Source organism: Lacerta agilis, chromosome 11 (genome assembly GCF_009819535.1).
Source record: "Lacerta agilis isolate rLacAgi1 chromosome 11, rLacAgi1.pri, whole genome shotgun sequence".
Classification (NCBI taxonomy): domain Eukaryota; kingdom Metazoa; phylum Chordata; class Lepidosauria; order Squamata; family Lacertidae; genus Lacerta; species Lacerta agilis.
Window position 1 is genome coordinate 35,775,659 of NC_046322.1, and position 27,939 is coordinate 35,803,597.

Consider the following 27,939-nt stretch of genomic DNA (forward strand, 5'->3'; position numbering starts at 1 on the left):
TTCACATGCTGAAAGCTTAATTGTACATTTGAGTGCTAGTTACCTTGCAGTGTTTCAGTGCTTCTTTGTACTCCTTATTCCTTATAGCATCTCTGGCACTTTTCAATGCTGCTTTCACTTCCTTGTTGGACATGACTACTGGCAAGGTAACGGAAGAAAATTTCAGCAATTATACCAGGCCATATGGAGAATTTTCAAAACAGTTTTATTTCAATCCCTTCTTTTTCATGGTATTTTTGCTTCTTGACAAAATAAGTGATAATTTATGCCACAAACCTATGATGCAGTGTTTTGCTTCGTTTTGTTTTAGTCCTGCCACTAAATGGACCTCTTCCTATAGGACAAAAATGAGCGGTATCATCCAGGTTTATAATTATAGAGAATGGCGATTCTAATTCTTCAGGGCCAAACCAAGACATTTTGCTCGCTATAGTGAAGAGATACACTCCCATTCCACATACAGCAGCTGACTGGATCTTACCTTCAACACTGACCATAGGACAGCATATAATTTTTTATTAAACTTTCTGTTATACAATTTAAAATACTCATTTTATATCCTTAAGACATCAATGACTTCCCTGCTTCTCTTTCCATGGTTCATTTTACATATCATAAATCCCTGCGTATTTTACAAAAACTATACCATTCAGTATTCCATTATTGCATCCATCAAAACTTATTTACACTGTTGAATTTATCTTAATGCTGCCAGTGTTTTCAGCTGGACACAGTTGTTTTCCATATATTCAATAAGCATTTTCCAATCTTCTTTAAACGTTTGTTCTTCTTGTTCTCTTATTGTATATGTTAAGTCTGCAAGTTGTGCATATTCTGTCAGCTTAAGTTGTCATTCTTCTTTGGTTGGGACCCCACTCATTTTCCATTTTTGGGCTAACAAAACACGTGCTGCAGTAGTAACATACATAAATAACCTTTTCTGACATCTGGGAGCAACCCCTTACTGCTTTATCTGATACCTGCTGCTTGCCCATTCAAAGCTCAGTCGGTTAGAGCCCTAGCACTGAAAAGACGGAGGTCGCAGGTTCGATCCCCGTATGGGGTAACTGCATATTCCTGTCTCGCAGTGGGGTTGGACTAGATGATCCTCAGGGTCCCCTTCCAACTCCGCAATCCTACGATTTCTACGGTAAATGCCTTTTACACGCAATTCAAGCCAGGGCGCAAGACTAAGATGTTAAAGCCAAAGATGCGCGCGTTAATGCCCGGATTTAAACGGGAAGTTAAACGGGGATTTGTTAAAGCAGGGGCCGCAGCCTCCCGAGCCTGACCCAGCTGCTCTTCTTCCCCTCCGCTTCTCCCAGAGGAACCGCAGCCCAGCTCCAGGGAGGGGCAAGCGACTGACTGCGCCGCTGGCCCTTCACAAAAGCAGGCGCTGACAGCAGGCAAGCCCCGCCGGAGCCTTCGAGGAACCAGGCCTTCCTTCGCCACGAAGCCGCGCGGCGAACAGTCACTCACCGGCTGTTACCAAACCCCGCCACGGCTACCGCCGGCAGCAGACAACCATCAATGCCGTCCCGCGCACGCGCGGAAGGCATCACCCCTCCTTAGCTCCGCCCCTCAACCGATGTCGTGAAGAGAGAAAACCCCTCGTCGCTGTGCAACGCCAAGTCGGCCTTCCACGCGGCAGAGGTAGTCGTATTTCTCCTTAGTGTCGCGCAGGAAGGCGCGGTTTTGCCAGCCTCAGCTACGACCGAGCCCCTTTTCCAACCCCGTAGGCTGAGGCTGCAATCCTAAACGCGCGTGCCCTCCAGCGTTTCTCCGATGAAAATAGGGACCTCCTAAAGAAAAAAAAAGCGGGGCAGTTCAAATCAGAAACTGGGACAGCTGCTGTAAATCCGGGACTGTCCCTGCAAAATAGGGACACTTGGAAGGTATGAGCAGTTCCTGTGAAGTGAACAAGTCGAATCGAAACATCATAGGGCTTACTCTTGATGGCACTGACGAGAGTTACTTGTCTCTGTTGCTTTATGCCCATAGCTTATTTTCTAATATTTATATATCGGCTTTCTTCCGTCATGAAACCCACTTGGTTCTCAGGCGGTCAAGCTGTCAAAGCAATGGCCCTTTGCTTTCAGCAAAGTGGTGAGAGTGGAGTCGCACACGCTTATGTTTTTATTATTGCATTAACACCCCACCTTTCATCCTAGGAGTTCGTGGTGGCATATATGTTTCTTCTCTTACACACGCACCATTTTTATCCTCACTGCAACCCTGTGAGGTGGGCTGGGTTGAGAAGAGAGTGCCAGACCTAAGGTTATCCAAAGAGCTTCATGAGACAGTCGGGATTTGAACTCTTGTCATCAGAGTAGTACAGTACTAGTAGCCCGCCACTCTGTTCAGCTGCACCACACCAATGGTAATGTTCTGATATCACACCTATACCGGTGTGGTCAGCAGAGTAGGGCATCACCTGCAGAGGAGTCCAGCAAAGCTTCAGAGTCTAACCCTGAACAGAACTCAGACACGGGAGGACAACCCGAGACAGCAACCAATGTACAGTACATGCATGCGATCTGACTTGACACACTGCGGTTCTGTGTAGGTCTACTCAGGAGAAAGTTCCATGGAGTTCAGTGAGACTGTTCGGTCATTGCGTGTACCCTGCATAGCAAGGGAAATGCAGCTTGCAAATTGGATTTTTCGTTTTTATTTGAAGCACGCGATCAGGCCTGATTTATAAGGAGCATACATTCCTGCCCTCCTTTCTGCCATCGTGAAGAAAGGTCATCATGCTGCTATCCCATTACCTGCTCAGAAATCCCGGTTTTCTCCGTCGTTTCGAATGGGCGGCTGTCTAATTTTACTTCGCAGGAGGAGTGGGAAAATGCCACCAAGCGACCCCACCATTTGGCAACGGAACGGTAACTCTATATGCGTCCTCTGACAACAGAGAACCCTTCCCGGTGGCGTTGCATTATGGGAGTTGTAGTTCTCCACCCGACGTTTATTTCCGCCCTCCCTAAAGAAAGTATGTTAAAAAGGGGGTGCGTCTTTATTTCTCCCCTGGCGCGTTGCAATGGCCTTTGACATTATTTCCTCCCGCTTTCTTTACCGACATGCATGATGAGAGTCGCTGTTTCCCGCGACACGGCGGCTGAGTTTGTGAACGGTGTCACTTGCCCTCCTTCCCTTCGTGAGCTTTTTGCTCCTGGACGGGTCAGCGGGTGCGGAACGAGATGCACCACCCTGGTTACTCAAGGGGCGCGTCATGATCGTCTAGTAGCGTGAAGAGAAGGGTGGGGCAGAGAAGGGAGCTCTGCATGGAAGCCCTGCTGAGCTGGCCGAAATGGGTGGAAAAGGTAGAAATCATGTAACTTCTGCAAGCCACCTCGTTGCCTTGGTTCTCCTGCTCCCGGGCTTCGCTTTTTGGGGAGCAGTGAAGGCGAGGCCTCTGCTCAACGAGGATTACACTTGCAGCAGATGCGGGAAGCCTAACATTGTGATGGTGATGTGCGATTCCTTAGTAAGTATTTTGACTTTTTCAAAACAAATGCAAAACTATCCAGAGCAACTTCTTCCCGATGCTTCTGCCTGCGAAGGAATGTGAGGCGGGATGGTGTAAAATAACTACAGTACTCTTTTCAGGCTCAGCTGCTATGGACTTGATCTCCCTACTGCTTGAGCCTAGCTGCTGTTTTTTCCGCTTGGGGGTGCCATTTACATGCTAGACAACCCCATGCGAAAAGAGCTTGCATTGAGAGTGACAGTTGTTGCTAAACTTTCACCTAATAATTGGAGAGCATGTTCTTGTGTCACACTTGGGTTGCAGTCCTATACATGCTTATTTTGGGAAGAAATTCAGTTAACACTGTGAAAGTTAACTTTTTGCAAGATTATAGCATCCGAACAGACTGCTGCCTGTTATAAGAGAGGAGAGGGAAATTTAGCATTATACTAAAAAAAAAAAAGGAGAGCATTATATGAAACAATTCAAATAGTGCTTTATGTACGCTAGGGGTTATAACACCTCTAGCATAAGTGAATTTGTGGGAGTGAACATGAAGCAGCTTGCAAGTTTTGCTCAATAGTGAAAAAGTAAAAGGTACAGAACTTGAAGCACTAATGGTGCTCCAGAACAGGGATTTACTTTGCAAATGGGTCATTGGCAATGAGTTCGTTCTTCTTCTGATTTAAATCAGGAGCAGGGGATGTGGAAAGGTTGCCCATGTTGTCATACTTCATATGTCTGGCCCATACTTCACACTGTCTTCTTTGCCTGCGTTATTGCAAATGGCCAGCTCCAAAACTGCTCTTAACCAACATGACACATGACACAAAGTCTTCTGAGCAATTAGTCACTGCTCTCATGCCGTTGTTCATTCCTGGAAAAACTTTGAACCGGTCACTGAAAGTCTCACTGAAATCACAGTAAGGAAATCACATAGTTCAGTTTTTGCTTAATTGTACTTCTCACTGAAATGTTTCAATTGTCAATATGTATATTTGTAGGAATATATATTTCTAACCATGCTGGTGTCCTGTCAGTGAAGACATGTTCCTAGAAAACTTATATTGCATCCAGAACCACTGAAATGGGTGTTTTGGTAGAGTGTGATTTTTTACAGTGTGATTTGTAACATTGCATTGATTAATGTGATTTCTAATGTTGCATTGATTAATGTCCAGAGTAATTCTCAAAATGTTTTCCCCCTCTGCATGCAGGATGGAAGGCTGACATTTCACCCAAAAAATGAAACAGTAGACTTGCCTTTTGTCAACCTCATGCGAAAACATGGCAGTCTCTTTCTTAATGCTTATACCAATTCTCCAATATGTTGTCCTTCCCGTGCAGGTAAGATCATATTCAGGCAAGAAATACATGAGTAGAACCTATTTAAATATTACTTTATGATAGCTAAACTTCAAAAGATTTTCCCTGGGCAACCTTGAAACTTCTGGTTCCTTTTCGTGTCTGTGAGCCAGGCCTTCAGGATAGACATAGTATCACTTGCATGTTTTAAAAAGGAAATAAATAATATGTTGGTGGGACATTAGGAGTGGGTTGTTGTCTGTATTTACCAAGTGCAGAGTGGCTGGAGGTCAACGTCAGAAGATTCATCATGTGAGTCAGGACTAAGCCTGTTGTCATACCCCTTTTATAAGTGGAGAAACTAGGCTGGATATGACAGTGACTTGCACAAAGCCACTCAGTGGGCTTCATTGGCTTCTCTTATTCTAGATGAATAGGTTATATGACTTACACACCTTGCACACTCTTTAGGAATTGTGTTACAAGAACTCCCTGCCTTGGGAGAGACCTTTCCCCCCTTATCATTTTTGTAGCCCCTTATTTTGACTGGCATTCCATCTGATTAGTTGGCTGTTTTCTGTTTTTATGGATATTTTTATTTGCTGCTCTGTCTGTTCTACTTTTTTCTCTTTACTTTTATTTTTTTGATCACATATTTTGATTATTAGGTGCCTTGGGCATTTCCTAGAAGTGGGAAGACAAAATGGAAAGCCCTTATAAACAAACACTTAACTGAGGATTGATTAAACGGACTGCAATGTTTATTGGTGCTCCTCCTTTTTTCTTCACACTGATGATCAGAATGGACCACCCTCAATAGATGGTTAGGATACCTAGACTGAGTCCAGCACTGGCTCCCCTCCCCTCCCTCTTCCATGGATTGTCAGAGCTGAGAGGTTATCCATTAGCAGAAACCTGCTTCCATTTCTTCACACCTCTTACTGTATTACGGCTTCTGAAAATTAATCTGTCAATAGTGTGACTGAAGTTTGGAGATTTGACTCTAACTCGTAGTTCGGAAAATAGTGGCAGTAGCAGTTCTCAAGTTCCTTTCCTTGCTGAGTACAAAGTAGTCAAAGCCTGGGAAGAATTGTGCTGCTTTTAATATTTTTATTGTAAGTGGCTTGCTTTAAAAGGCAAGGTAGAACTAATAATAAAACTATTTTTCTTGTGATTGGAGAGACAGTGGAGAGGGCAGAGGGATTGTGAAGATTCCTCATGCTGCTGAACGAGCTCTGGCCTCCTGGAGCCATTGTAACATTGGGTTAGAAAAATACAGTGGCAAAATCTCTATGGCTCCTTGAAGCCACAACTTCTTGCTTTATGGCAGGGGTAGGGAACCTGTGGCCCTCTAGAAGTTGCTGGACTACAGCTCCCATCATTGGTCCTATTGGCTGGGGCTGATGGGAATCGTATTTCAACAATATTTGGAAGGCTACAGTTGCCCATGCCTGTCTTACAGGATACCTTTTAACTGCAGTGGAAGTCATAAACATTTATTTGTTTATTTATTTAGTATACTTCTCTGTACCTATAGATCTCAGGGAGGTTCACAACATAAAATTACAATATAAAAAAACACAAAACACGTAATAAAAATAAGTACTAAGACAACCCAATAATCCCCCCCTTCCACAACACATTCAAAATGGCATCTGATAAATGTCTAATAAATATGCAAGAGGACAGCTGTGCATACCGGTACCTTGTTTTAGTCAGATTTTATATGTTTTATATGATTCATCAGCAAATTATGTTATGGGTGGGTTTCTTGTTTTTGTTTTAGCTATGTGGAGTGGCCTCTTCACTCACATAACAGAATCATGGAATAATTTCAAGGGTTTAGATCCAAATCACACAACGTGGGTGGACGTCATGGAAAAACATGGCTACTATGCTCAGAAATATGGAAAGCTTGATTATACTTCAGGGCATCACTCACTAAGGTAAGCAATGGGAGGAAAAACCCATCTCTGGTTAAAACTGGTTAATCAGAGGTGTGATTACTGCTAATTGAAAGCCTCCTGGTTAAAACTGAATTGTTATTTTATCATTTCTATGTACAAAGTGCTTTTCAGTATTTACTTCATTTATCCTGACAACACCCCTTTTGAGGCCCTAAGACTTTAAGTTGAAACAGTACTTTTTGTTTTGTACTATCTGTTGTGCCTTCACCACATACTAAGATGTATATTATTGCTATTGTACGTTTATTGATGCAGCTCCACCTACTGGCTAGAAAGAATGTTGCAACGGATGGCAGTTGCTGGAAGTTGCTGGCAGAGGTGTATGAGGGGAGGGAGGTTCCATTTGGTGAGAGAGCCTGAGGGATTTCTGTTACATGTTTTCCACCGATGGTATCGCATAGTTGTTTTACCCGATCTTTGTCTTTTAAATAAAGTTATATTGCTGAAACAGTCTCTTTTATAAAGGACAGATGGGTTTACCTGCCTGTGAAACTACATGTGTTACCAGGCAGTATAGTGGGGACAGGACACTATCTGTAAACCTACTCATAAATGGATGTGTTCTCTGTAGTAACCTCAAGTTCTGACAGTTCACTCGTCTGTAAAATGTGTTACCCTGTCAATTTTTTGTTCCATTAAGTACATGAAACTGGTAGCATTTTTCAGATGATTTTTTAAAAACACTTTTTAAAAACATTTTAATTTTGTAACTAAAATCCTCATTATTGCTCAAAGAAGTCCTTATTGTCAGGGAGCTACAAAATCCATTATAAAGGCAGCAAACTTCTCAGAAGGGCTTATTGTAAGAACTAAGTACCTTGGGAGAGCTGCAGTCATTTGCTCTTGAACAAATATTACTGCCTAGTCTTTTTCTTCACAATGCAACCACTTGTAGGCAACCTTTCTGAGGGTCAGTTTCTTTATGCTGCATAAAGAGAAAATAATTGGATGTGTCATTCCACTTCTAACATGTCTACTGAAGCTCGTTTCATATAAAGATATTCTCCCTTTTCCTTTGTGCATGCTGCAGAGAGTTGAAAATGCAGAGGGCTGCAAGGGGGAGAAGAGGGAGACTCCCTCCTTTTCTCCAGAACGGCTTGGAAGAGATCAGAAATGTCCCTTTCCATTTTAAATTAACCATGGTTTGTTGTTACAGCCAAACCCTAAACCATGTTTAATCTAAATTAGTTAGTTGTCAAACCTGGCTTGTTTTCACTATGACTTGAGTTGACTTGTTTTCACTAAACCTAGTTTACTTAAGCCTAGCCACGGTTCCTCCATTTTTAAATGTCACAACAAGCAAAATTTAACTTCCCAGCTTGTCCCTACAGCCATGCAAAGGCAGAGGGAGAGAGAGAAGTGCCCAGGTACAAGGCTCACTGCTGGGGCATGTTTGAACATCATTTGCAAAGGCAAGCTGATATAAATATCTTTTTATAAACCTAGTTAAAATTTAATGTCATAAACCACTGAATACAAATGGTAGGCATGTCAGAAATATGAACGTGATGATAATTTGACTGTGATTGTATCTACATGGAAATAGCGTGTATACTGAATACTGTTCTGATTTTCAGTAACCGTGTGGAGGCTTGGACCAGAAGTGTTGATTTTTTGCTTCAGCAAGAAGGCAGGCCTGTGGCAGAACTCGTAGGTAACAAGTCTTATGTGAGAGTCATGCAAAAAGATTGGAAGGCCACTGATGACGCTGCAGCTTGGCTAAGAAACAAAGCCACCAACTTGACACAACCCTTCGTTCTTTACTTGGGGCTAAATTTGCCTCATCCATATCCTTCACCTTCCTCTGGAGAAAATTATGGGGCATCTACATTTCGGACGTCTCCTTATTGGCTACAGAGGGTATGCAAATATTAGCGTATAGCTTGATATGGGTTTTTTTTAAGAATTGTATTTCTAGAGCATTTTATTCCTCAGCCCACAGAAGGACCGTAGCTCAGTGGCAGAGGGTCTCAAGTCCCCAGCATCTCCTGGTAGGACTGGGAGAGGTTCCTGTCTGAAACCCCAGAGAACCTCTGCCAGTCAGTGTAGACAATACTGAGCAAGATAGACCAATGGCTTGACTCAGTATAGGGCAGCTTGCTATGTTCCTAATGCTGTGTGACTCAAATGTGAGATGAAAGATTAACCACAGTACAGTGGTACCCTGGTAGTTGAATGCCTTAGTTGTCAAACAAATTGGCTCCCGAACGTCGCAAACCCGGAAGTGAGTGTTCTGGTTTGCAAACGTTTTTTGGAAGCCAAACATCCAACGTGGCTTCTGCAGTTTCCGATTGAGTGCAGGAAGTTCCTGCAGCCAATTGGAAGCCATGCCTTAGTTTTTGAACCGTTTCGGGAGTCAAACAGACTCCCAGAATGGATTAAATTCAAGAACCAAGGTATGACTGTATTTTATTATGTTGCCAGATTGTCTGTGACCAAGTACAGCAGATATGTACTAAAGTTTTTATACTAAACTGTAATCTCCTTGGTCCCCCAGGAATTATAGTTGGGTGATAGTGCTGAGAATTCTCTTTTCAGAATACCTAGTCCTACATCCTTCCTGTTAAAAACCGCTATGCTCGTGGTTCCCTAGATAAATGGAATATCCGTTCACCCCTCCCTTGGGTGGGCGGGGTTTGTGACACCGTGCAGGATCCTGGGACAGGTGAGCCACCCACCTTTGTTCCAGGGAGGCCATCGCCCTGCCCCCATCTCGGCAGGCCTATGGGCAGCTGGCTAGGGGTGGGGCGAGGGCCAGCATAAGGGGCTGATGCCCCTCGGCCCAGGCTCACTTTTTCCTTCCAGGTTCACCCACCAAACCCTCCCTACATATAACATGGTCTTCTTTTGCAGGATAACCTCTTGCTTTACAGGCCAGCGGGCGCTGCTATGGTCGTAAGATGGTTGCTGTATTCAGAACCAGGAAGGAATTTCCCTGCATTGGCAGGTTTCACCTTCCCCGTAGCATTTTGTCACAACTTTGGTGGTTTTAGGCCTTCATCAGTATTCTATAGTCTGTATGTGAGTCGGGGCCAGCATATTGATGCACCCCCGTGCGGCGGCGTTTGCAGGGCCCGTTAAAGGGTTTATTGTGGGAGTCATTGGCCCTACAGCGGCAGCATATAGGTCAAACTTCTGGCTAGGTGAAATGGGGGGGGGCACTCTTTCCAGTCCCCTCCCACAACACCTGATTGCCCTGCACATCCTCAGTCCCTGTCGGGGATGAGAGGGATGCCTTCCAAGGCCTAAGCCAAGGTTCCTACACCTGAAATTAAATAAAGTTGTGGCCTAATTTAAACCCATACACTGTTGTCATGTCTCATCTCTTGGGGGTGTGGTGGGCACCGGGGACAGGGTTTAGCGCATGGGATCACAAAGACCCATGCTATTTTTCTAGGAAAAAATTGTGCCGGAACTCACCATGAATGCCTCCCTTGTTCTCTTAGAATGGCAATGGCGCCCACCTGAGAAGTGCCAGAACTGAGTCCCAACGAGTTCTGGCTGGGGGAAAAAAGCCCCAAGAATGACTAATACAACCAGTTTAAGCTTGTGATGTAAAGATACCCTTTATTTTATTTATGTATTACATTTCTATCCCACATTTCCTCCAGTCAGTTCAAGATGGCATACATGGTTTATTTCTGTGAGGGGGAGTCAGCTCTTCCTGTTTATTTGTATTCCATTTGAGTTGTTTCCAGGTTCTGTTTTTACAGTGGTTACACAAAACTCTCCAGACTGGTTGCCATGGCTCCCACGGCTTAAATGGCAGTGCAACCCTGTAATTCAGCAGAATGTTTTAAAGGAAACAACCATTTCTTCACAAAAGCATCTTCAGTACATGGTTTACTTTTTTATATATAATGAGAATAGTGCTCAGTTTTAGCCTTCCATCATTGCAATGTCTTATAATTTCAGCTGTTTGAATGATTTCTTGCTTACTCCTTTTTTCCTGTTGTCATGCACTCCAAGGGATCTATATTGAGCTAGTGAAGTACAATAAACTCAGAAAGTGTATACCTTGAATTCAGTTTTCTAATGTCTGTGCTAGAATTTTTGTCTTAGCTCTAGTCCCTGAATATCCTTATACTAGGGAGAACATGCAGTTGTTCTTAGCTTGGGAACCGAGTGCCTCATGCAGTGCAACCAATTTCTTCATTCTTCTCAGGTCACCTTTCATCCCTCTGGGTGGCAGGGACCACCTCATGGCCAGCATGGGCCAGCATGAGCTGCAGAGATGGCTTTTGACTGTTGGCACAGGAGAGGCCCAATGGGACAAAAGTTATGTGCAGTGTTATTTTTCTAGAAAAAGAGGTGCCGGAACTCACCATGAATGCCTCCCTGGTTCTCTTATAATGGCAATGGTGCCCACCTGAGAGGTGTGCGGACTCAGTTCCAGTGAGTTCTGCCTTTAAAAAAAGCTGTGGTTATGTGCCTTCTGCTAGGATCTCCCCCATACAGTGGTGCCCCGCTAGACGAAAATAATTCGTTCTGCGAATTTTTTTGTCTAGCGGTTTTTTTGTCTAGCGAAGCGGCAAGGACAGCCGCGCTCCCCTAAACGGAAAAAAAGACGAAAATTTTTCGTCTTGCGAAGCAGCCCCATTGACTTTTTCGTCTTGCGGGGCAGCTTCCGCTAGACGAATGCCGTTCGTCTAGCGAGTTTTTTGTCTAGCGAGGCATTCGTCTAGCGGGGCACCACAGTACTTGTGTGTTGGAATGCCTAATGAGAAGTATGGGTGGTATGTTCTGGAATATACCATAATGTGTACTGTACAATGTACATAATGTGTACTGTGGCTTCCCCATTCCTGTGAGCTGACTATGAAAGTAATTATTGCAATCATGTTTTATCTTCTGTTGTATGTATGGATTCTGAATTTCCTTGAAGCATCTATTTACTACATTTTCATACAAAACCTAGTTGGCTGTAGTATCTAGGGCACTAATTCACTGGATTGTTTTAGATGAATGTTTGGTTATACTGTTTTCCATGGAAAAACTGGAGCCAGACAAAATAAGTCTTTTGTTTGCTCCTAAGTTTTCTGAGGGGGCAGCTGTGAACATCTAAGAAGTCAAGAACCCTGCTGGATCAAACCAAATATGCATCTAGTTACAGTATCCTGATTCTCACAGTAGCCAATCACATGCTTCCAAGCAGTGCAATAGGGTAGGCCTCCTGTGCTGTTGCCTCATAGCAACCAATAAGCACTGTCCATTTCTCTAGCTGTGACATTGTCTCCATTGATAACAATTAACTTGAACACATTTGTCCAGTAGCAGTACAGTGGTACCTCGGTTTTCAAGTGTCTTGGAAGCTGAACGTTTTGGTTTTTGAGTGCTGAAAACCTGAAAGTGAATTCTTCCATTTTCAAACACACCTCGGAAGTTGAACAGCTTCTGAGGCGCGTTTCTCAATTTTCTCAATGGAATTTGCCAACTGCCCATTGCGCCTTGGTTATCGAACATTTCAGAAGTTGAACGGTCTTCTGGAATGGATTACATTTGACAACTGAGGTACCACTGTAGTTGAATCAGCAACTTCAGCTAACATTGAAGCCTAAATATGAACATGAACTCGAATACACATTCTACCAAAAAAAAAATCATCGGATATTCACTTCTATGCAGTATGTCACACTTTGACTTTTGCTTTGAATATTGGATTGCCATTGTGTTTATGTGTATGCACCATTGGAAGTCCTGCCGGGCACACAGAATTAATTGTGTGGTTCTTGGGGTTGCAGCAATGGCCTGTCTATGTTGTAATGGAGCTTAGCACTGAATCAAGCCCTCTCATTTACTGAATCAATTCAAAGGAGTGCATCAACATGATGCTCTCACGGTACGCTGTGTTGCTAAGCATATGGTCTGTAAGTTATCAGCTGGAGCCATCTTTAAGACGTGTGGCGTTGTTCCTAGACACAGGCACTGCAGTGAGCAAGGGAAGACCACACGTTCAATTTTTTAAGGGAAAGTCTTTCTTGTGTAGACTATTTGTATAAGCGTTCGTATAGTTAGGGGATATCGTAACCAGAAGAAGCTACTGGCTGCAAAAGAAGAAGTCATTGCGGTGGAAGGCTGTGATAATCTCCTAAAATCTAACAGAAACTTATGGAAGCAGGCTGTAACAGATCCAACTCCTTACCTATGCATTCTGAATGAATTTCACAGGCAGGAAAAAAGCCTCTAAACACATGCTACATTTTGCTGCACAGATCTCTGATAAAAATAGCAGTGGGTCAGGGACTCTCTCCTTGCACCAATGTTCTAACCTATTGAGAAGCAGATTGGGGGTGGTATTCAAGTTAGTTTTACCCTGAGTACATCCACTGTTCCACTGTAGTTAGTGAACATGACTAAGGCCCACTGATTTCAATAAGTGTACCCTTCATTGAATACCACCCTGGACACCTTCCTCAAAGCACACTTTCTCTGCAAAGCTTTTTGGCACAAGTCTGTAGTCCTCATGGCATTCTCTAACTATGCCCAAGTATGTGCAACTGAACATACCTGTTTATCCCTGTCTCCATTTCCCTCCTCTTCCTCTGGGTCATATTACAGATTGTACGCCCCTCAGGGCAGGATCCTGTGCTCCTGTTCTCTGTAAAGCACTATGCACTTTGATCCTTCTCTGTAAGTAATGCATTGGGCAGGATTCACCTAAGAAGCCACATCAGCACAAGCCCTGTTCGAGGACTTCTGCTTGCGCAATGGGGCCTTCCCCTCTTCTTCTCCCTTCATTTATAAAACATGGAGTCCTCATGTTCAGTCAGTATGTCTACCTTGGGCTGCTGGCAAATTGGATGGTGATAATAGTTACCTTTTTACAAAATAAAACATTTTTACTTTGTTACTAGGTGAGATACGAAGCCATCAAGATTCCAAAATGGCTTCCATTTTCAGAGATGCACTCAGTAGATTACTATTCCTCTTATACAAAGAACTGCACAGAGAAATTTACGGAGAAAGAAATCAGAGATATCCGAGCACATTATTATGCCATGTGTGCAGAAACGGATGCAATGCTTGGTAAGTGATGTCCTGATTATCTTACTAATATCATAATGTATTTCTTAATACTATTACTGCACAGATAGTTTTCTTCCCTGATTCTAGCCATGTAGAGGCTACAGTCCTAATTATGTATTATTAATAATACATTATGTATTATGCAGCCTATATATTTTTCATAGCTAAGCTTCACATAAAAATATTTTTTCCAGAAAGCAACAACTAGATGTTTTCTGCTGGGGTTTCTTTAATCTATTATTTAATAAAACTTCTATCATACTCAGCCTACAAGGTTAGAATCTGATCCATGAAGAAAACAATATGTGTCAGTTCATGTATTAAGGACTATGGTAATGTCATTTCAATTGCAGAGGCCAGGATTAGGACCAGCCCACCCATGAGGTAGGTTGAAGCAGCTGCCTCAGGCAGCAGAATCCTGCGGGGCGGTTCCCCCACCCCTGCCACCACTGCTGGGGTTGCACAGCTGCAGTGGCAGCTGCATCTTCTTCCAGCAAGATCTCACTGAACTCTAGCAAGATCTCGCCAGAGGAAGGTACAGCTGCGCAGAAGGGTAGCCACCTCCTTGATTTGCCTGGGGTGGCAAAATGCAAGAGGCTGTCCCTGGCCGGGACACAATCTCAGGAGTGTACACAGCAATCTTAATGCAATTCTGACAGGAGTGTCATTGGGGAGGGAATGTAATGAATCAGGTGCATTTGTTCTCTGTAGCTTAATACATGTAGGACATGTACTTTATGGAAATAATATATTCTGAGATGGCTGTCCTGGGGGAAGAGGTTGGAAATGAAGGGATATTCAGGCACATCAATTCTGACACTGTAGCATTTTTATATTGTTATTGCCAGAAGAGCAGAAAGATTGTCAAGGAACATCTACTGAAACTGAAGTGAGGTGGAGTGAGGAATCCTCTCTCAGTTATTATTATGAATCTTCTTTTTATATGTTGGCTTCACATCTGGAATGCAGTTCTCATCTGCTGCAGAATTTGGCATTCTGAGAATTCCAGCTTTAATTCCTATAAAAGCCTAAGTGTAATGAGAGAGATGGAGAACAGAAGCGAGAAGGAGCTTAGGTCAAGTATTTTCTTTGGGTAGAATTTTGGTGCCTTGCTGTCTCCTTGAAGGTATATGGGCAGTATGGAAAATCTCAATGATTTGGGCTTACTGATCAGTTATTACAATCCTTGCTAGTAGTTGTAAGTTCTTTGAAAACCCTTAGTGTATAGAAATTCAGGAGAAATTTGACAGTTTCATACATGATAATAAACACTTCAAGAGAACAACAATGAACCCAGATATCGACAACTCCAATCCTAGGTACACTTACTCAGAAGCAAGTCCCAATGTATTCAGTGGAGCTTACACCCAAATAAGTATGCATGTGCATAACCAGGATTTTTTGTTGTGTGGGCAGACCTTTTGTTAGGAGGAGCAGGCCTTTTTGGGGGGGGCAGAACCTCAGTTTGCTATGTATTTTATTGATTTTTATTTATTTAGGGGATAGCTGCCCCTCCCTGCCTCCCCAACTACGCCCATGTAAGCATATATAGGATTGTGACCTAAATCTTGTATCTGAGCTTGTGCACCACCTTAAATGGGATTCAGACTCATCACTGAACGTTCAGTGCAGTTTTTAAAACTCTTGCAAGTTTCAGACTATTGAAGCATACGTTGAGATCTATATGGCAGACATAAATGTGAGCTTCTAAAAGTGGATAACTGTGGGTGTTTAGCAACAGATTAGCAAAATGCAGCATTTCGGATGGAGTTTTCTGGAAGTATGGAAGCCACAGTTGTGCATGCTGATATATAGCTGTGGAAGAAACTTATTCAGAGTTCTCAAGGAGAAAATAAACTGCCCCTCATGATCTCCCATAATCAGCTTCTCTCCATCCTCCCAGAGGACTTTTCTTAGGAATCCTTGAAACAGCAATGGCTTCTGTATAAATGAGAACACAGGCAACATGATCTAGTGCTTTCTTTGCACTGGCAGAAGAGCTACCTCCTTGTGACATCTAAAAACTATTTTTATGCATGTAAATGTTTAATGAATATTTTGATGTTTGCATATTAACCCTCCCTTATATTTTGTTGCAGGCGAAATAATTTCTGCTCTAAATGACACAGGACTACTCAGAAGGACTCTTGTCATATTCACTGCAGATCACGGAGAACTTGCCATGGAACACAGGCAGTTTTACAAAATGAGCATGTACGAAGCAAGCTCCCATGTTCCTCTCCTTATAATGGGACCAAATATTAAGCTGCAGTTCTTCCCCAGAGTGGTATCCCTTGTGGATATCTACCCTACCATGCTCGGTAAGCAATATTTCTGTTGGAATAGCAAGCTCACTACACATGACCGGCAGGGATAAAAAATATTTTAAACCATCCCCTTTGCTAACATATGATTGCAGGAGATGGCTTAAAAGCAGGGGCGACTCACTTGGGACTGTCTAGCAGTTGCTGGACTACAGCTCCCATCATCCCTTACCTTTGGTCATGCTGGTTGAGGCCGGTGGGAGTTGGAGTCCAAGAATGTTTGGAAGACCACAGGTTAGCCACCTCTGGTGTCACTACTGTCAGATGACTTCCCCAACATGCCTACACTGTGTTGTGATTTAGTGCTCATCTTGCAAAGAAGGGACATTTAAAGGACCTGACACTGATCAATAAAGCCAAAATTTGGAGATGCCCCAGTCAGCTTCACCTCCCACCAAATTTCTGAGTACTGCTTCTTCTTAGACTAATCAAACAGGCAATCCTAGACTAATCATAGGCCACATAGTGACCTGAATGTTGTCAAGATGCTAAGAAACTTGTTAGATTTAGCTATGTGACATGGCTGAGGACAATAAATCAATGTGAAACTGGGGTCATTGCTACCTGGATCAGTGACATGAGTTGTCCCACCTATTATCATCATCATCTTTGATTTATTCATTGCCCTCTGAACAACCATTAACACATAAGAGTATTAACAACACTTAAAAACACCAAAACAGCAAATACATTAAAAACTGTACTGAAACCCTAGCAAAGTAGACACCCACAGTAAAGAACAATTTATCCAACTGGGAAAGTTTGACGGAAGAAAAATGAATTCAGTTGTCTAGGGGTCATTTAGTAAATAGGATGAACTTGTAATATTGCATAGCCAATTTGATTTTACTGAGAGAAACAAAGCTTATTCACTTACCCTGGCATTGTCTGAAGGCATATGGTACAACAACCTTTCTGATGCAAAGCAGGTCTGGTTAATGCTTTGATAGTAACCCCATGTATGCCACCTTAAGTTTTATGGAAGTGCAGCAGCATAAAATTAATGAGTGTGAGGATGATGTTTCCTGGGCCGGTCACATGGGTGATCCTAACCAATTGGGAATCACATTGTGAACATGATAAGATGGCCACGCTTCATAGTTAACAGTATTTGACATGACAGTATTACGGAGGGGAAATTGGGTCAATTCAGAGTGAGGGCAAAGCCTTCTGAATAGGTAAACTCTTATGAAGGAATCACTGAAAGGTCGCCAAGAAGTTGGGGATTTCTACACTGCTGGAAAATAGTTAGTACTTTCAGTTCAAACCCTATATTCTAACTAGAGACTTTAGTTTAACATTACTAATGAATGAGTCACACAGTCTCTTAATCAAATCTCAGCCCCTACCTTCTTGTTCCAACTGTCTTAATTTCCCCCCTCTCTCTTCATGAAGTTTGTATTTTTAAATCACCGTCCTTCCTGTGCTCTCATTCTCCATATGTTCTCTCCTGGTTCTTCCTTCCTGTAGTCAGAATATTAAAAGAAAAATACAAAAATCAAAAATGATTAATTTATTTAGGTGAGTAACAAACAAATGATTAATGTTATTTTCTCAGACACTCTGACTGATGAAGCTCTGACCTTATCTGTAAATAGGAATATAGTCTCTGTCTCTGTGCCTTACCATATTATTTTACAGTTCTTTTCTGTACATGTGTGTGTCACATCTTAACAATTTCCCTTAAAAGTGTGGTTTTGTATCCAACATGGCACAAACAGACTTTTATTCCTGCAGCAGATTTTGCCATCCTGTATTTCTCTTTGCAGTACACCACAGGACCCCCCCCCCAAAAATATAATTCACTCCATAGGGTTCCTCAGCCCTCTGAAGCATGTTTTTGAGGATATGCAGGGATGAAAAGGGACAGGAAGTTCCATTGCACAATTGGATGTCTGTTCCATTTGTGCAGTGACAGCACTGGATGCAACCTATGGTGTTGTACTTCCATCTTAAGGGTTATTTAAATTAGGCAGATGGGAGGGGCTTCAGGGAGAAGGAAGGAATAGTCTTGTGCGAACAGTCAAAACAAAATATAAAATATAAAAATTCCTTCCAGTAGCACCTTAGAGACCAACTAAGTTTGTTCTTGGTATGAGCTTTCATGTGCATGCACACTTCTTCAGATACACGAAAGCTCATACTAAGAACAAACTTAGTTGGTCTCTAAGGTGCTACTGGAAGGAATTTTTTTATTTTTTATTTTGTTTTGACTATGGCAGACCAACACGGCTACCTACCTGTAACTTGTGCAAACAGGACACTGCAATTAGATACCACCCTTAGTTCAGAAAGATCTTAGGTTTAATTTCACTGACTTAAAAATCTCTCTCTCTCTTTTGCACCGCATATGAGTTGTTTAAAAGTAACAAATAAACTGCTAATGGTTAGAACAGAACTGAAGTTTAGTGGAAATAATTTCCCTAGGTAGCTAGTATTAATTTTGCAGTAAGAAAATGTAAGAGGCATCTTGGACTTAATATAAATGCAAAGATAAGAGGATCAGAAATATCACTATAAGGGGCAAAGGGCAAGTAGCAATGGTTGACAAGTATATACCGGTAATTTATTTCCTTGTTGGTTTTATATATTTCTGCCTTTTCTTTTAATTATGCTTAATTCTTTTTAAATAATGTAAATACCAAATTTTAAAAATAAATTGACTTAAGTCACAATTTCAATTTCAGACGTTGCTGGAATACCTATACCAAAAAATCTCAGTGGATATTCACTGATGCCCCTGGTATTGAAAGAGGCAGATGATAAAGTCCCAACTAAAAAGCAACATCCTGCTTGGATTCTGAGTGAATTCCATGGCTGCAATGTGAATTCTTCGACCTACATGCTGAGAACTAACAGATGGAAATACATAGCATACTCGGATGGTCGTTCAGTTTCTCCTCAGCTGTTTGGTATGTTTGCTACTTGATTAATGTACAGTCTGGTCCTCTGTTCTGGTCCGCACGAGTATGATAGGGAGGCGCAAATCAGTGTTGCATTAGCACAACTGTGTAGCTCCTGTCTTGAAGCAACACAAACTACCAGACCTATGATTAATTGTTGCTGCATCATGTCTTGTGTGGTTCACCAGAAGAGCAGAGAAGCAGTGTAATAAAGTAGTAGTGATAGTAATTAGCATCCCATTCTTCATAAGGATCAGCACCCTCCTTTGCAACAATGCAAGTTTGTACAAACAAAATATGACAGTTAGATCAAAACACAGTTCTGCAGTCAATGCACTGCACTGTTGGAAACAGCAAAAGTACAGTCTGAGAACACTAGAATCACTGGCCAAAGCCTGAGACAGGTAGGACAGTTGTCTCTTTAATGTCTCTACTTTGCATAGCCCAGTCTGCTTAAACCCATAAACCTGGGTTTGAATTTGACCACTGAACTATGGTTCCATCCTCTCAGATTGGACAATGTGGTCAGATGTCTAAGCACCCAAAGAGGTTAAGGTCCGAAAAGGTGGCATGCTGTAGTCTAGGCCAAATCATCAAGGGAGCAACTCCCCTATTAGGAGTAACAACATTTGAGGGTTTGGGGGGTTTGTTTGTTTGTTTGTTAAAGGTGAGTAAAGTGGCACGTGAGAGAGGTATATAAAAGCATGCATGGTGTTAAGAAAGTGGGGACGTTTTTCTTCCTCTCATAAAACTAGAACTTGGGACCATCCAATAAAGCTGAATGGTGAGAGTTTTGAGGGGAGGGAAAGGAGTATTTTGCCACGCAGCACATAGTTAATGGAATTTGTTACTGTGAGGTGTAGTGATGGCTGCCAACTCAGGTGGCTTTAAAAGGGGATTCGAAAGGAAGACGAAGCTATGTACCACCTCCAGTATCTAACACAGTATGGTCCTTCAGATGAAAGAGTTTCCCTTCTCCTGCTCCGTACTGGCTGGCAGGGGGCTTTCCTAGCCCAACCTACACTAGGGTGGTGTAGCCGTTAGGGTGTTGGACTAAGATGTGGGAGACCAGGGTTCAAATCCCTTCTCAGATAGGAATCTTGCTGGGTGACCTTGGGCCAGGCACCATCTCTTAATCTCACCTACTTCACAGCTTTGTTGTGAGGATAATATGGAGATGGAAGAGCCATGTACACCACCTTGAGCTCCTTAGAGGAAAGCTGAGATATAAAAAGCAAAATAATAATAAAATTAATAGTGCAGAATGAAATTGGGACCTTCTGCATGCCAAACAAATGCTCCAGTGCTGCGCTACTGTTTTTTTTTTCAAGTTCAGGCTCGTTAATTTGTATTAATCGTTCTTTGTTGCAGATCTCTCTGCCGATCCAGATGAACTAACAAATGTAGCAACCAAGTTTCCAGAGATCACACGGTATTTGAACAAAAAACTCTACTCCATCGTTGATTATCCCAAAGTCTCTGCCTCTGTTGAACAGTACAACAAACAGGAGTTTATCAACTGGAAACAAAGTTTAGGACAGAACTATTCTGTTACCGTAGCTAACCTCAGGTGGCACCAGAACTGGAAGAAGGACCCAAAGAAGTATGAGGATGCAATTGATAGATGGATTAAAGAGAAGACAAATCTGTGATATGTCTGCAGAAAGTGAGAATGGACAATCTGCTCCTGAATGTAAAGAGGCAGTGCGGGTGCAATAAGCAGTTACATCTTACTGCAACAGATACTGAAATGGGACATGGGATCAGATGCTATCCTCCAGTCCCTCCCGTTTCCCGACACAAATCTACTCTGCTAAGCTATAAATACTAGCTAGTCCCAGTTGCCTTTTAACCAGGATTTGCTAGCCAGCTTCAGAATCTGATTTCAACTCTGGTTAAGAATCCCTGCTAAGTGACCTGTGATTAACATGGATATTGATATAATGGCCTTATTGGGACATAATGTTAAATTGTGGTTGATAGCATGAGCCTTGTCTGCACTTCCCATCTCCCGTCTCCTCTGGCACAGCCACAAAGGGGGTATCAAAATACTTTCCTTCCATTTTTAACCAGAGTTTACCATTATGTTCAAACCCCAGTAAACCATGCTTAGTCTCAACTATGGTTCAGAGAAACCAACCAACTTCAAGCTGCATTTTGTGAATGTGATGCCACACTGGGCCCTGCCAAGACTTGGAAGAGTATTCTGCCAGCAAAGCCCCTGAGCAAAGGATACCCTAGAGAGCAAATGGAAACCACCACCCTTCCACAATCTCAAGCACTGATAAGAAGCCCTTAACATCTAGGGAAAATCTCACCATGCCTGTATCCAGAGGTTGCTCTAGAAGGACTCTTGAGATGGGTTCCCAACTCATCCCCCTTTCAGAGGGGGAGACCGAACCATCTCCCAGCCCCAGAGAGCATAGAGCCCAGAAAGTCCAGGTTTGGGCTGGGCATCTACCTACTAAAGAGTCCAAAATTATAGAGCTACTCATAGTAAGGGGTCTTGGGTGAAGTGTGGGAGACCAGACTATAGAAGCTGCTGGAACAGCACATATTGAAATCTAGCAACTCTTGTGAACCACCTTGTCTATTCTGCCCTGCCTTTTGACTGATGGCCTCTGTTGCTGGCTTCTACTTGGATCCTGCCTTTAGAGCTAGGCTTGTTGATGGACTGCTTTTATTGTGCTTTGACACAGACTACACCTTGACTTTAGTCTGCTTTTCACCTGGTTGCAGGAGCAGACAGGGCTACCCCAGCCTCTGCCTAAGAACTAAGCCCTGACATGGTTGGAACAGGACCATTCTCTTGTTTCCCTAAACCTTAATCCGAGTTTTGGGTTTGGACAAAGCAATAAAAAGCAGTCAACTGAAAACAGAAGCAAAAGTTGCTTATTACATCTGCACTAGCCCCAAGACTATACTTTTTCAGGTGGGAAAGTATATACTGTAGTGGCTAGGACTTAGCTGTGAATTAGGAATTCTCAGGTTTCAATCTTGTCACTGCCATGAACTTACTAGGTGCCTTACACAAGCCACTCTTTCTCCGCTGTTGCCTGCAATATGGGGAATAATCAGTGGCTTGCCATAAAGTGTTTTAAGGATAACAATTAGATGCATGTAAAACATTCTGAAAGCACTATACGCATTTGTATTACTATACTTGGAATAGCAAGTATAGTATTTGCAGTGCCCTAACTGGAGTTGCTAACCTTTGGGCTTCCATATGTTATTGAACACCACATCCCATCAGCCCCAGCCAATATGGTTCACAGTCAGGGATGATGGGAATTGGAGTCCAACAGCATCCACAGTGTACTTTGTAAGCTCTTCCTGCCCTAGTTAAAAGTATTCATTTTGTGAGTGAGTTTGTGTTCTAACTGGATTTTTCTTGGTCAGAACACAACATTTCAAAACATTTCAAAGTGCAGTATTAACAGTTTAGGGCTGAACAAGGGCAAGCACATCTGTTCAGGCTCCCTCCAGGTGATCCATTTCTTAAGCATTCATCCTGATTTGTTTGCACAAAGCTTATGTGAAGGGTAGATTATACCTAGTCTTTATTGAGCATTCATCCTCCATTCTGCTTGCGGTTATGTTTACATGGAATCATTTGTTCACCCTCCACTTTTCGGTGCGTTTTTCTGTCACTTTCAAAACCACAAAAAGTCTTGAGTTTTTTAAGAAGTAGATTTGTTGCACAAGAGCGACATAACCCTTTAACTCACTTTAAATGTAGAAACCTGAAGTTCTGGTATGCATTTGAATTCCTCCCACAAAACTGAGTGGCAATGGCCTCAGTTACTACTGAACACAAAAGAGATACATGCAATTTTAGGTCACCACCATACTGATGCCATTTGTGACTAACGATTGTGTGATACTGTCCTGAATTCCTTTGGGTTAATGGTTTGTGTAGCAATTCACAAGTGGGTTTTTTTAAACACCCACCCACCCCACTGAATGAAGTTAGTATTATGGTGGTGGTGAACATTGTGTGGGGTAATGCTAGATTCATCTATACTTCCTTATTCTTCTTCTAAGGGCTTGCAGCTATTAAAAACCACTGTATTCTTTTACTGTATTGCATAAGCCTTTTAAGTATTGTTTAACCTTCATGCAACACACTCCAGATACTTGTCTGGGTATACCAACACGGCTTGCATTTGCAGTTTAAGTGTGAGCAGCATATGTTGTTTCATTTGGTCTAAATATCCAAGAGATTTGCATGCAGATTTCTGTTACTCAAATATATTAAATCTCCCTAGCAACCGTTGTCCTTTCCATTACACACACACACACACAGCGCTAGTACCCTTTCCTTCAAGCAAATGCAAGGGCAAAGAATAAGAAGAAACTCAGAATAATTTGGATCTGCTCTCTAGTGCAGTGGGAAAAACTAGGTACAGGTAGTCGTCTTAATCTCTCCCTGCCCCCGCCAAACCCTCATGTATTGGAACTGAGAAGTAAAGTTTAAAATGAAGAAAGGTGGCGTTTGTGGGCAAATCTCATCCTATTTCCCTCAAATGCTGAACATGAGTTGTTACCTGCCTATCAGTTTGCAAGCAAAAAGGAGCCATCCAAAAACAAGGTAGTGGTTTTATACATGCACACATCACACACACACACACACACACACACACACTTTGGGAACTCCCCAGGCAAGCAGAAGTGTTTTAGTTTGTACATTCAAATAAGATTAAACAAAAATATCCTGCTATGAACCTGTGCTCAATAGCCTCCAAGACCTACATGTGGAGGCTGAGGTTGAAGCAGCAGCTGGAGCAGAATACAGTGGCCATACTAGCATCAGCATGTAACACCCTTGCTGTAAGAACTGTATTGGCTGCCAGTATGCTACCCATTTGAGATTGCCTTATGAAATTAAAAACAACAGCCCCAAACTCCTCTCCCAGCATTAAATGGTTTCAGCAGGAATCCTAGAACTGCAGAGTTTGGGGGGGGGGGACTCTGAAGGAAAATGAAAAACGAGTTTTGCCTTTTCCTACTGCAGAAATATACCCCCATTACTCTCAGAAAATGCTTGCATTTGAGGCTGACATCCCCCTGCAAACTGCAGACAGCACCACCAGCTCCTGTCACAGATGGCTTGGAAATACTGAACAACAGAACTTCTGTCATGGGTTAATGATGAAGTGCCCCTTTTGTGGGTGTTTCTACTTGTTAATCTTTCGTTACACAAGCTACACAACATCTTTGTGTTTTTTCCCAAATGAAAGCTCATGAGACACTGAGCTATTACTGCTTTAAGTGATGCTGCCTCTGAAGGGAGAAATAGGACAGGATGCTGGAATTCATTTCAGCATTAATAAACAGCTTGGGCTGTGTTCAGACAAGCACTTGTTACATTTCATTTTATTTCACTCCCTCTATTCTATTACAATTTGCTTACATGTGTCCTGTGCATACACCCTTGTCCTGGAATTGTTGGGTTCCTTTTTCGTTTATAAATGCTAATTTCCTTAATTACACCCATTCACACCCAAATATATTGGGACACGAGTGGCACTGTGGTCCAAACCACTGCACCTAGGGCTTGCCAATTGGAAGGTCAGCGGTTCGAATCCCCGCGATGGGGTGAGCTCCCGTTGTTCGGTCCCAGCTCCTGCCCACCTAGCAGTTCAAAAGCATGTCAAAGTGCAAGTAGATAAATAGGTACCACTCCAGCGGGAAGGTAAACGGCATTTCCGTGCACTGCTCTGGTTCGCCAGAAGCGGCTTAGTCATGCTGAACACATGACCCGGAAGCTGTACGCCAGCTCCCTCAGCCAGTAAAGCGTGATGAGCGCTGCAACCTCAGAGTTGTCTGTGACTGGACTTAACGGTCAGGGATCCCTTTACCTTTACCTTACACCCAAATATCATTTTATATAGTGTGCAGGGGACCAACTGCACAAAAGCTTCAACCTTTTTACTGAGAAACAGACACTTTATGTGAAAAGGGAGTGGAGTACCCAGAACATAGACATAATACCAACTCCTTGCACTATTTTCCAGAGCAAATTGTGCAAAAAATAATAATCCACCTGCTGGAATAAACTCTACTATTATGTGAGAAAATAGAACAGAATATTAACTATCAAAGGTGAAAGTAATTACACTCCTTTAGAAACTACTGCAATTGTAGATTATCAGTCAGGGGTACTTATATATGACATTTATTTATGCCTGTTACAAGGCCACATATTTTAGCATACTTGCCACTAATACCCACTTAGAAAGGAGCTAAATTTGCATAAAGCATTCTTAAAAGCCTTTCAGTTTTGCAAGTTACAGGTACATTTTGTACCTGCTGATTTTTCTCAACCTCTGCCCACAGGTCACTGGCAGCTATCATTACAGCTTATATGCTAATTAGACCAATCATACTGAACAGAAAAGACAATTATCATATGCTTCATATACAAAATGTCTAATATTAAGTTCACTTGCACTGATTGTGTGGAATATGACAAAATTAAGAAAGGCAGTATATACAGTCAGTTTGCATAGCAAAAGCAACAGATTATGTAGAACCCGTTCTTGACAAACCTAACAAAATGATTGTGCTAAAACCACATTGTGCAAGTCCCATCATAAGTTACGGAGTGCAATGAATTGAACAAAACTTCAGGAAGTTTAAAACATTTGGCTGTTACCATGTCCAAGCTAAGCCCATTTACTTGGAAACAAGTCCCTACATTCCCAGCAAGGGCTTAAAATAGCAGCTAGATCTGAAATGGTCAAGTGGAATCTCCTGGCTTTCCTTGATTTGGAAGAGGCTCATGGCTTCATAATGGATTAAGCTAAGCAAGGGTCACAAGGGCTCCAGATTCACAGAAAATTTCAGTGGGTCAGCGCTGTGAAGTGCAAAGTACCTGTATTAATTAAGAAGGTTCTTGAGCAAGTGCAGAGTGAGTTTTCCACACTGGAGTAGGTAGCAGCCCTCAGACTTCCGGTGTTAAAATGGGAGTCTCCCAGATTTCAGTAAGTGAGCAGCAGCCCACAGGGAATATGAACCCCAGCACCTCTTACAACCAAGGACAACAAAGTTCTGTGACACATTGTGTGAAGAGAGCACCTAGTGTGCTTGAGGTGGGCGTTATAATAATTTGTCAGTTCTCTTTTGCCTTTTTGTCTTCCTCCTTGGGTGCTTCCCAGTCCAGATACTGCAAATAGGCTGCTGAGACATCCCCAAGGGATTGCATTAACACATGTCGTGGGTTGTGTAGATGTTAAACATCGGATTTCCCCAGGAATATCTGGGTTAAATGAGTCAAAAATACTTGTTGACGACGTCCTAGGGATACTGCAAAAATCCTTCGGTGCCTGCAATCCCACAAGAAACTGTTTAGAAGCCGCTTTCGCAAGCGGCAGAGAGCGGCGTCTCACCCGCCTCGAGGTGGACGACCGTGGAGACGGTGGGCGGCTTGGTCTGGCAAGGACACAGCCAGCGTCCAGGGCGCTCGGCAGCCGCTTGCGGCGGCGGCGGGCGATGCCGGTGGCGAGCCCGCCGTCGGGGTTGCCCGTTAGGGCAGCGGCACAGCCTGCGCTGGAGGCGCCGCGCCCACGGGCCGTGGCTGTGGAACAAGAGGCACACGTAGGGGTTGAGGGCGCTGTTGGTGGCCGCCATGATGCTCCCCAGGGCCGCCCGCGCTTCGTCGGCGCCGCCGCCGCCGCTCTCCGAGGAGGCGAAGGCCAAGGCGAGCTCCAGGAGAAAGCGCGGGAAGCCGCAGAGCGCGAACAGCGTGGCCAGCGCCAGCGTTAGCTGCAGCGCCCGGGCCCGCGCGCGGGGCAGGCTCCGCGGCGCAGGCGGCGAGGACAGCGCGCACTTGGCGACGGGCAGGAGCCGCAGCAAGAGCGGGCGAGGAGCGGCGGAGGCGCCGGGAAGCTCCGCGCCGTAGTGGCGGGCGCTGCCCGCTGCCCCCCGCGACGGCTCGGCGTCGTCGTCGTCCTTGGCGCCGGGTGCGCCGCCGAGCGTGCTGAGGATGCGGCCGCAGGTCCCGCCCAGGAGGCAGGCGGGCGCCACGAAGCCCGCGACGGCCCAGTACACGGCGTATGTCTGGCCGTGCCAGCGGGGCCGCTGTGCGAAGATGCTGAGGCAACGGCCCCCGGACTCGAGAGGTGCCAGCCGATAGACGAAGGCTTGCGGCAAGGCGAGCAGCAGAGCCAGCAGCCACCCCAGCGCCGCCAAAGCGCCCCGGGAGGGCAGGAAAGAGAGCGGCGGGTGCGCGGGGCCCCTCACCATGTGGTGTCGCTCGATCGCGATCAGGACGAGCATGTGCGAGGGCGCCAGCAGCCCGGAGCCTTGCAGGAACCACAGGAGGCGGCAAGTGGCGTCCTCTGCAGGCCACGCCGCTTGCCCCGGCTCCACGTCGGCCGGCGGAAGCTGGGAGAGCAGCACCAGCCCGCATCCGTAGAGGTCGGCGATGGCCAAGTGTGCCAGCAGGAAATCCATCTTGCGCCGCCGTCCGAAGCGGGCCGCGCAGCAGCACCCTCCGCAGCGCAGCCTGTGCAAGAGCAAGCCGTTGCCCACCAGCGCTAGCAGCAGGATCGCGCCCGCCGACAGGGTCCGCGCACTAGGCTGCCCCAGAGTAGCCCCGTGGGACGAAATGTTCAAGTTCCACCCAGGAATCGCGATGCTGGATAAGTTGGGTCCGACTGCAAGGCTGTCCGGGTTGAACGTGTCCTCCATGGCTTCCGACGCCCACCCAACTGGGGGTGAACTTTACTCTGGTAAAGGAGCAGCGGGGATTGTGCACGGGTGCCCTCAGCAGCATATATAGGGACTCTGTCACCTGTCACTCACCGTGAGTGGGTGCACCAGGCTGTAGCCATCGCGCCTGTGTGCTCTGCCCACTCCGCAGCCCATCTCGCCCTCCCCTCCAATTCAACGGTTGCAGTCGTCTTGAGCGGAGTCAGGATCTCTTCATTGTCACATTCTCC

General features: G+C 44.1%; 3 protein-coding genes across 4 annotated transcripts in view; 1 reads left to right on the forward strand and 2 right to left on the reverse strand.

Annotated features, from left to right (window-relative positions):
- TTC37 (tetratricopeptide repeat domain 37) overlaps positions 1-1,501 on the reverse strand; it is a 43,629-nt gene extending 42,128 nt beyond the window's left edge. The window contains exons 1-2 of the mRNA XM_033164585.1: positions 1,480-1,501; positions 44-135 (exon numbers count right to left, since the gene is read on the reverse strand). Of these exons, the coding sequence (XP_033020476.1) occupies positions 44-133 (90 nt within the window). The 5' untranslated portion in view covers positions 134-135; positions 1,480-1,501. The remainder of the gene's footprint in view (positions 1-43; positions 136-1,479) is intronic.
- Positions 116-27,759, reverse strand: GPR150 (G protein-coupled receptor 150). Its single transcript, XM_033164589.1, has 3 exons — positions 26,386-27,759; positions 17,441-17,555; positions 116-138 (listed from the first exon to the last, which is right to left on the reverse strand). Exons 1-2 carry the CDS (start codon positions 27,686-27,688, stop codon positions 17,521-17,523), a joined length of 1,338 nt encoding a protein of 445 aa, XP_033020480.1. The 5' UTR covers positions 27,689-27,759; the 3' UTR covers positions 116-138; positions 17,441-17,520.
- ARSK (arylsulfatase family member K) lies at positions 2,943-20,933 on the forward strand. 2 transcript variants are annotated; one of them, XM_033164586.1, is made up of 8 exons: positions 2,943-3,487; positions 4,687-4,816; positions 6,561-6,720; positions 8,319-8,601; positions 13,596-13,767; positions 15,867-16,088; positions 18,779-19,003; positions 20,366-20,932. In XM_033164586.1, exons 1-8 carry the CDS (start codon positions 3,311-3,313, stop codon positions 20,644-20,646), a joined length of 1,650 nt encoding a protein of 549 aa, XP_033020477.1. In that variant the 5' UTR covers positions 2,943-3,310; the 3' UTR covers positions 20,647-20,932. The 2 variants fall into 2 exon arrangements, with proteins under 2 accessions (XP_033020477.1, XP_033020478.1); XM_033164587.1 differs by lacking the exon at positions 4,687-4,816 and having other exon boundaries at positions 3,390-3,487; positions 20,366-20,933.
- Positions 27,760-27,939: the final 180 nt, after the last annotated feature.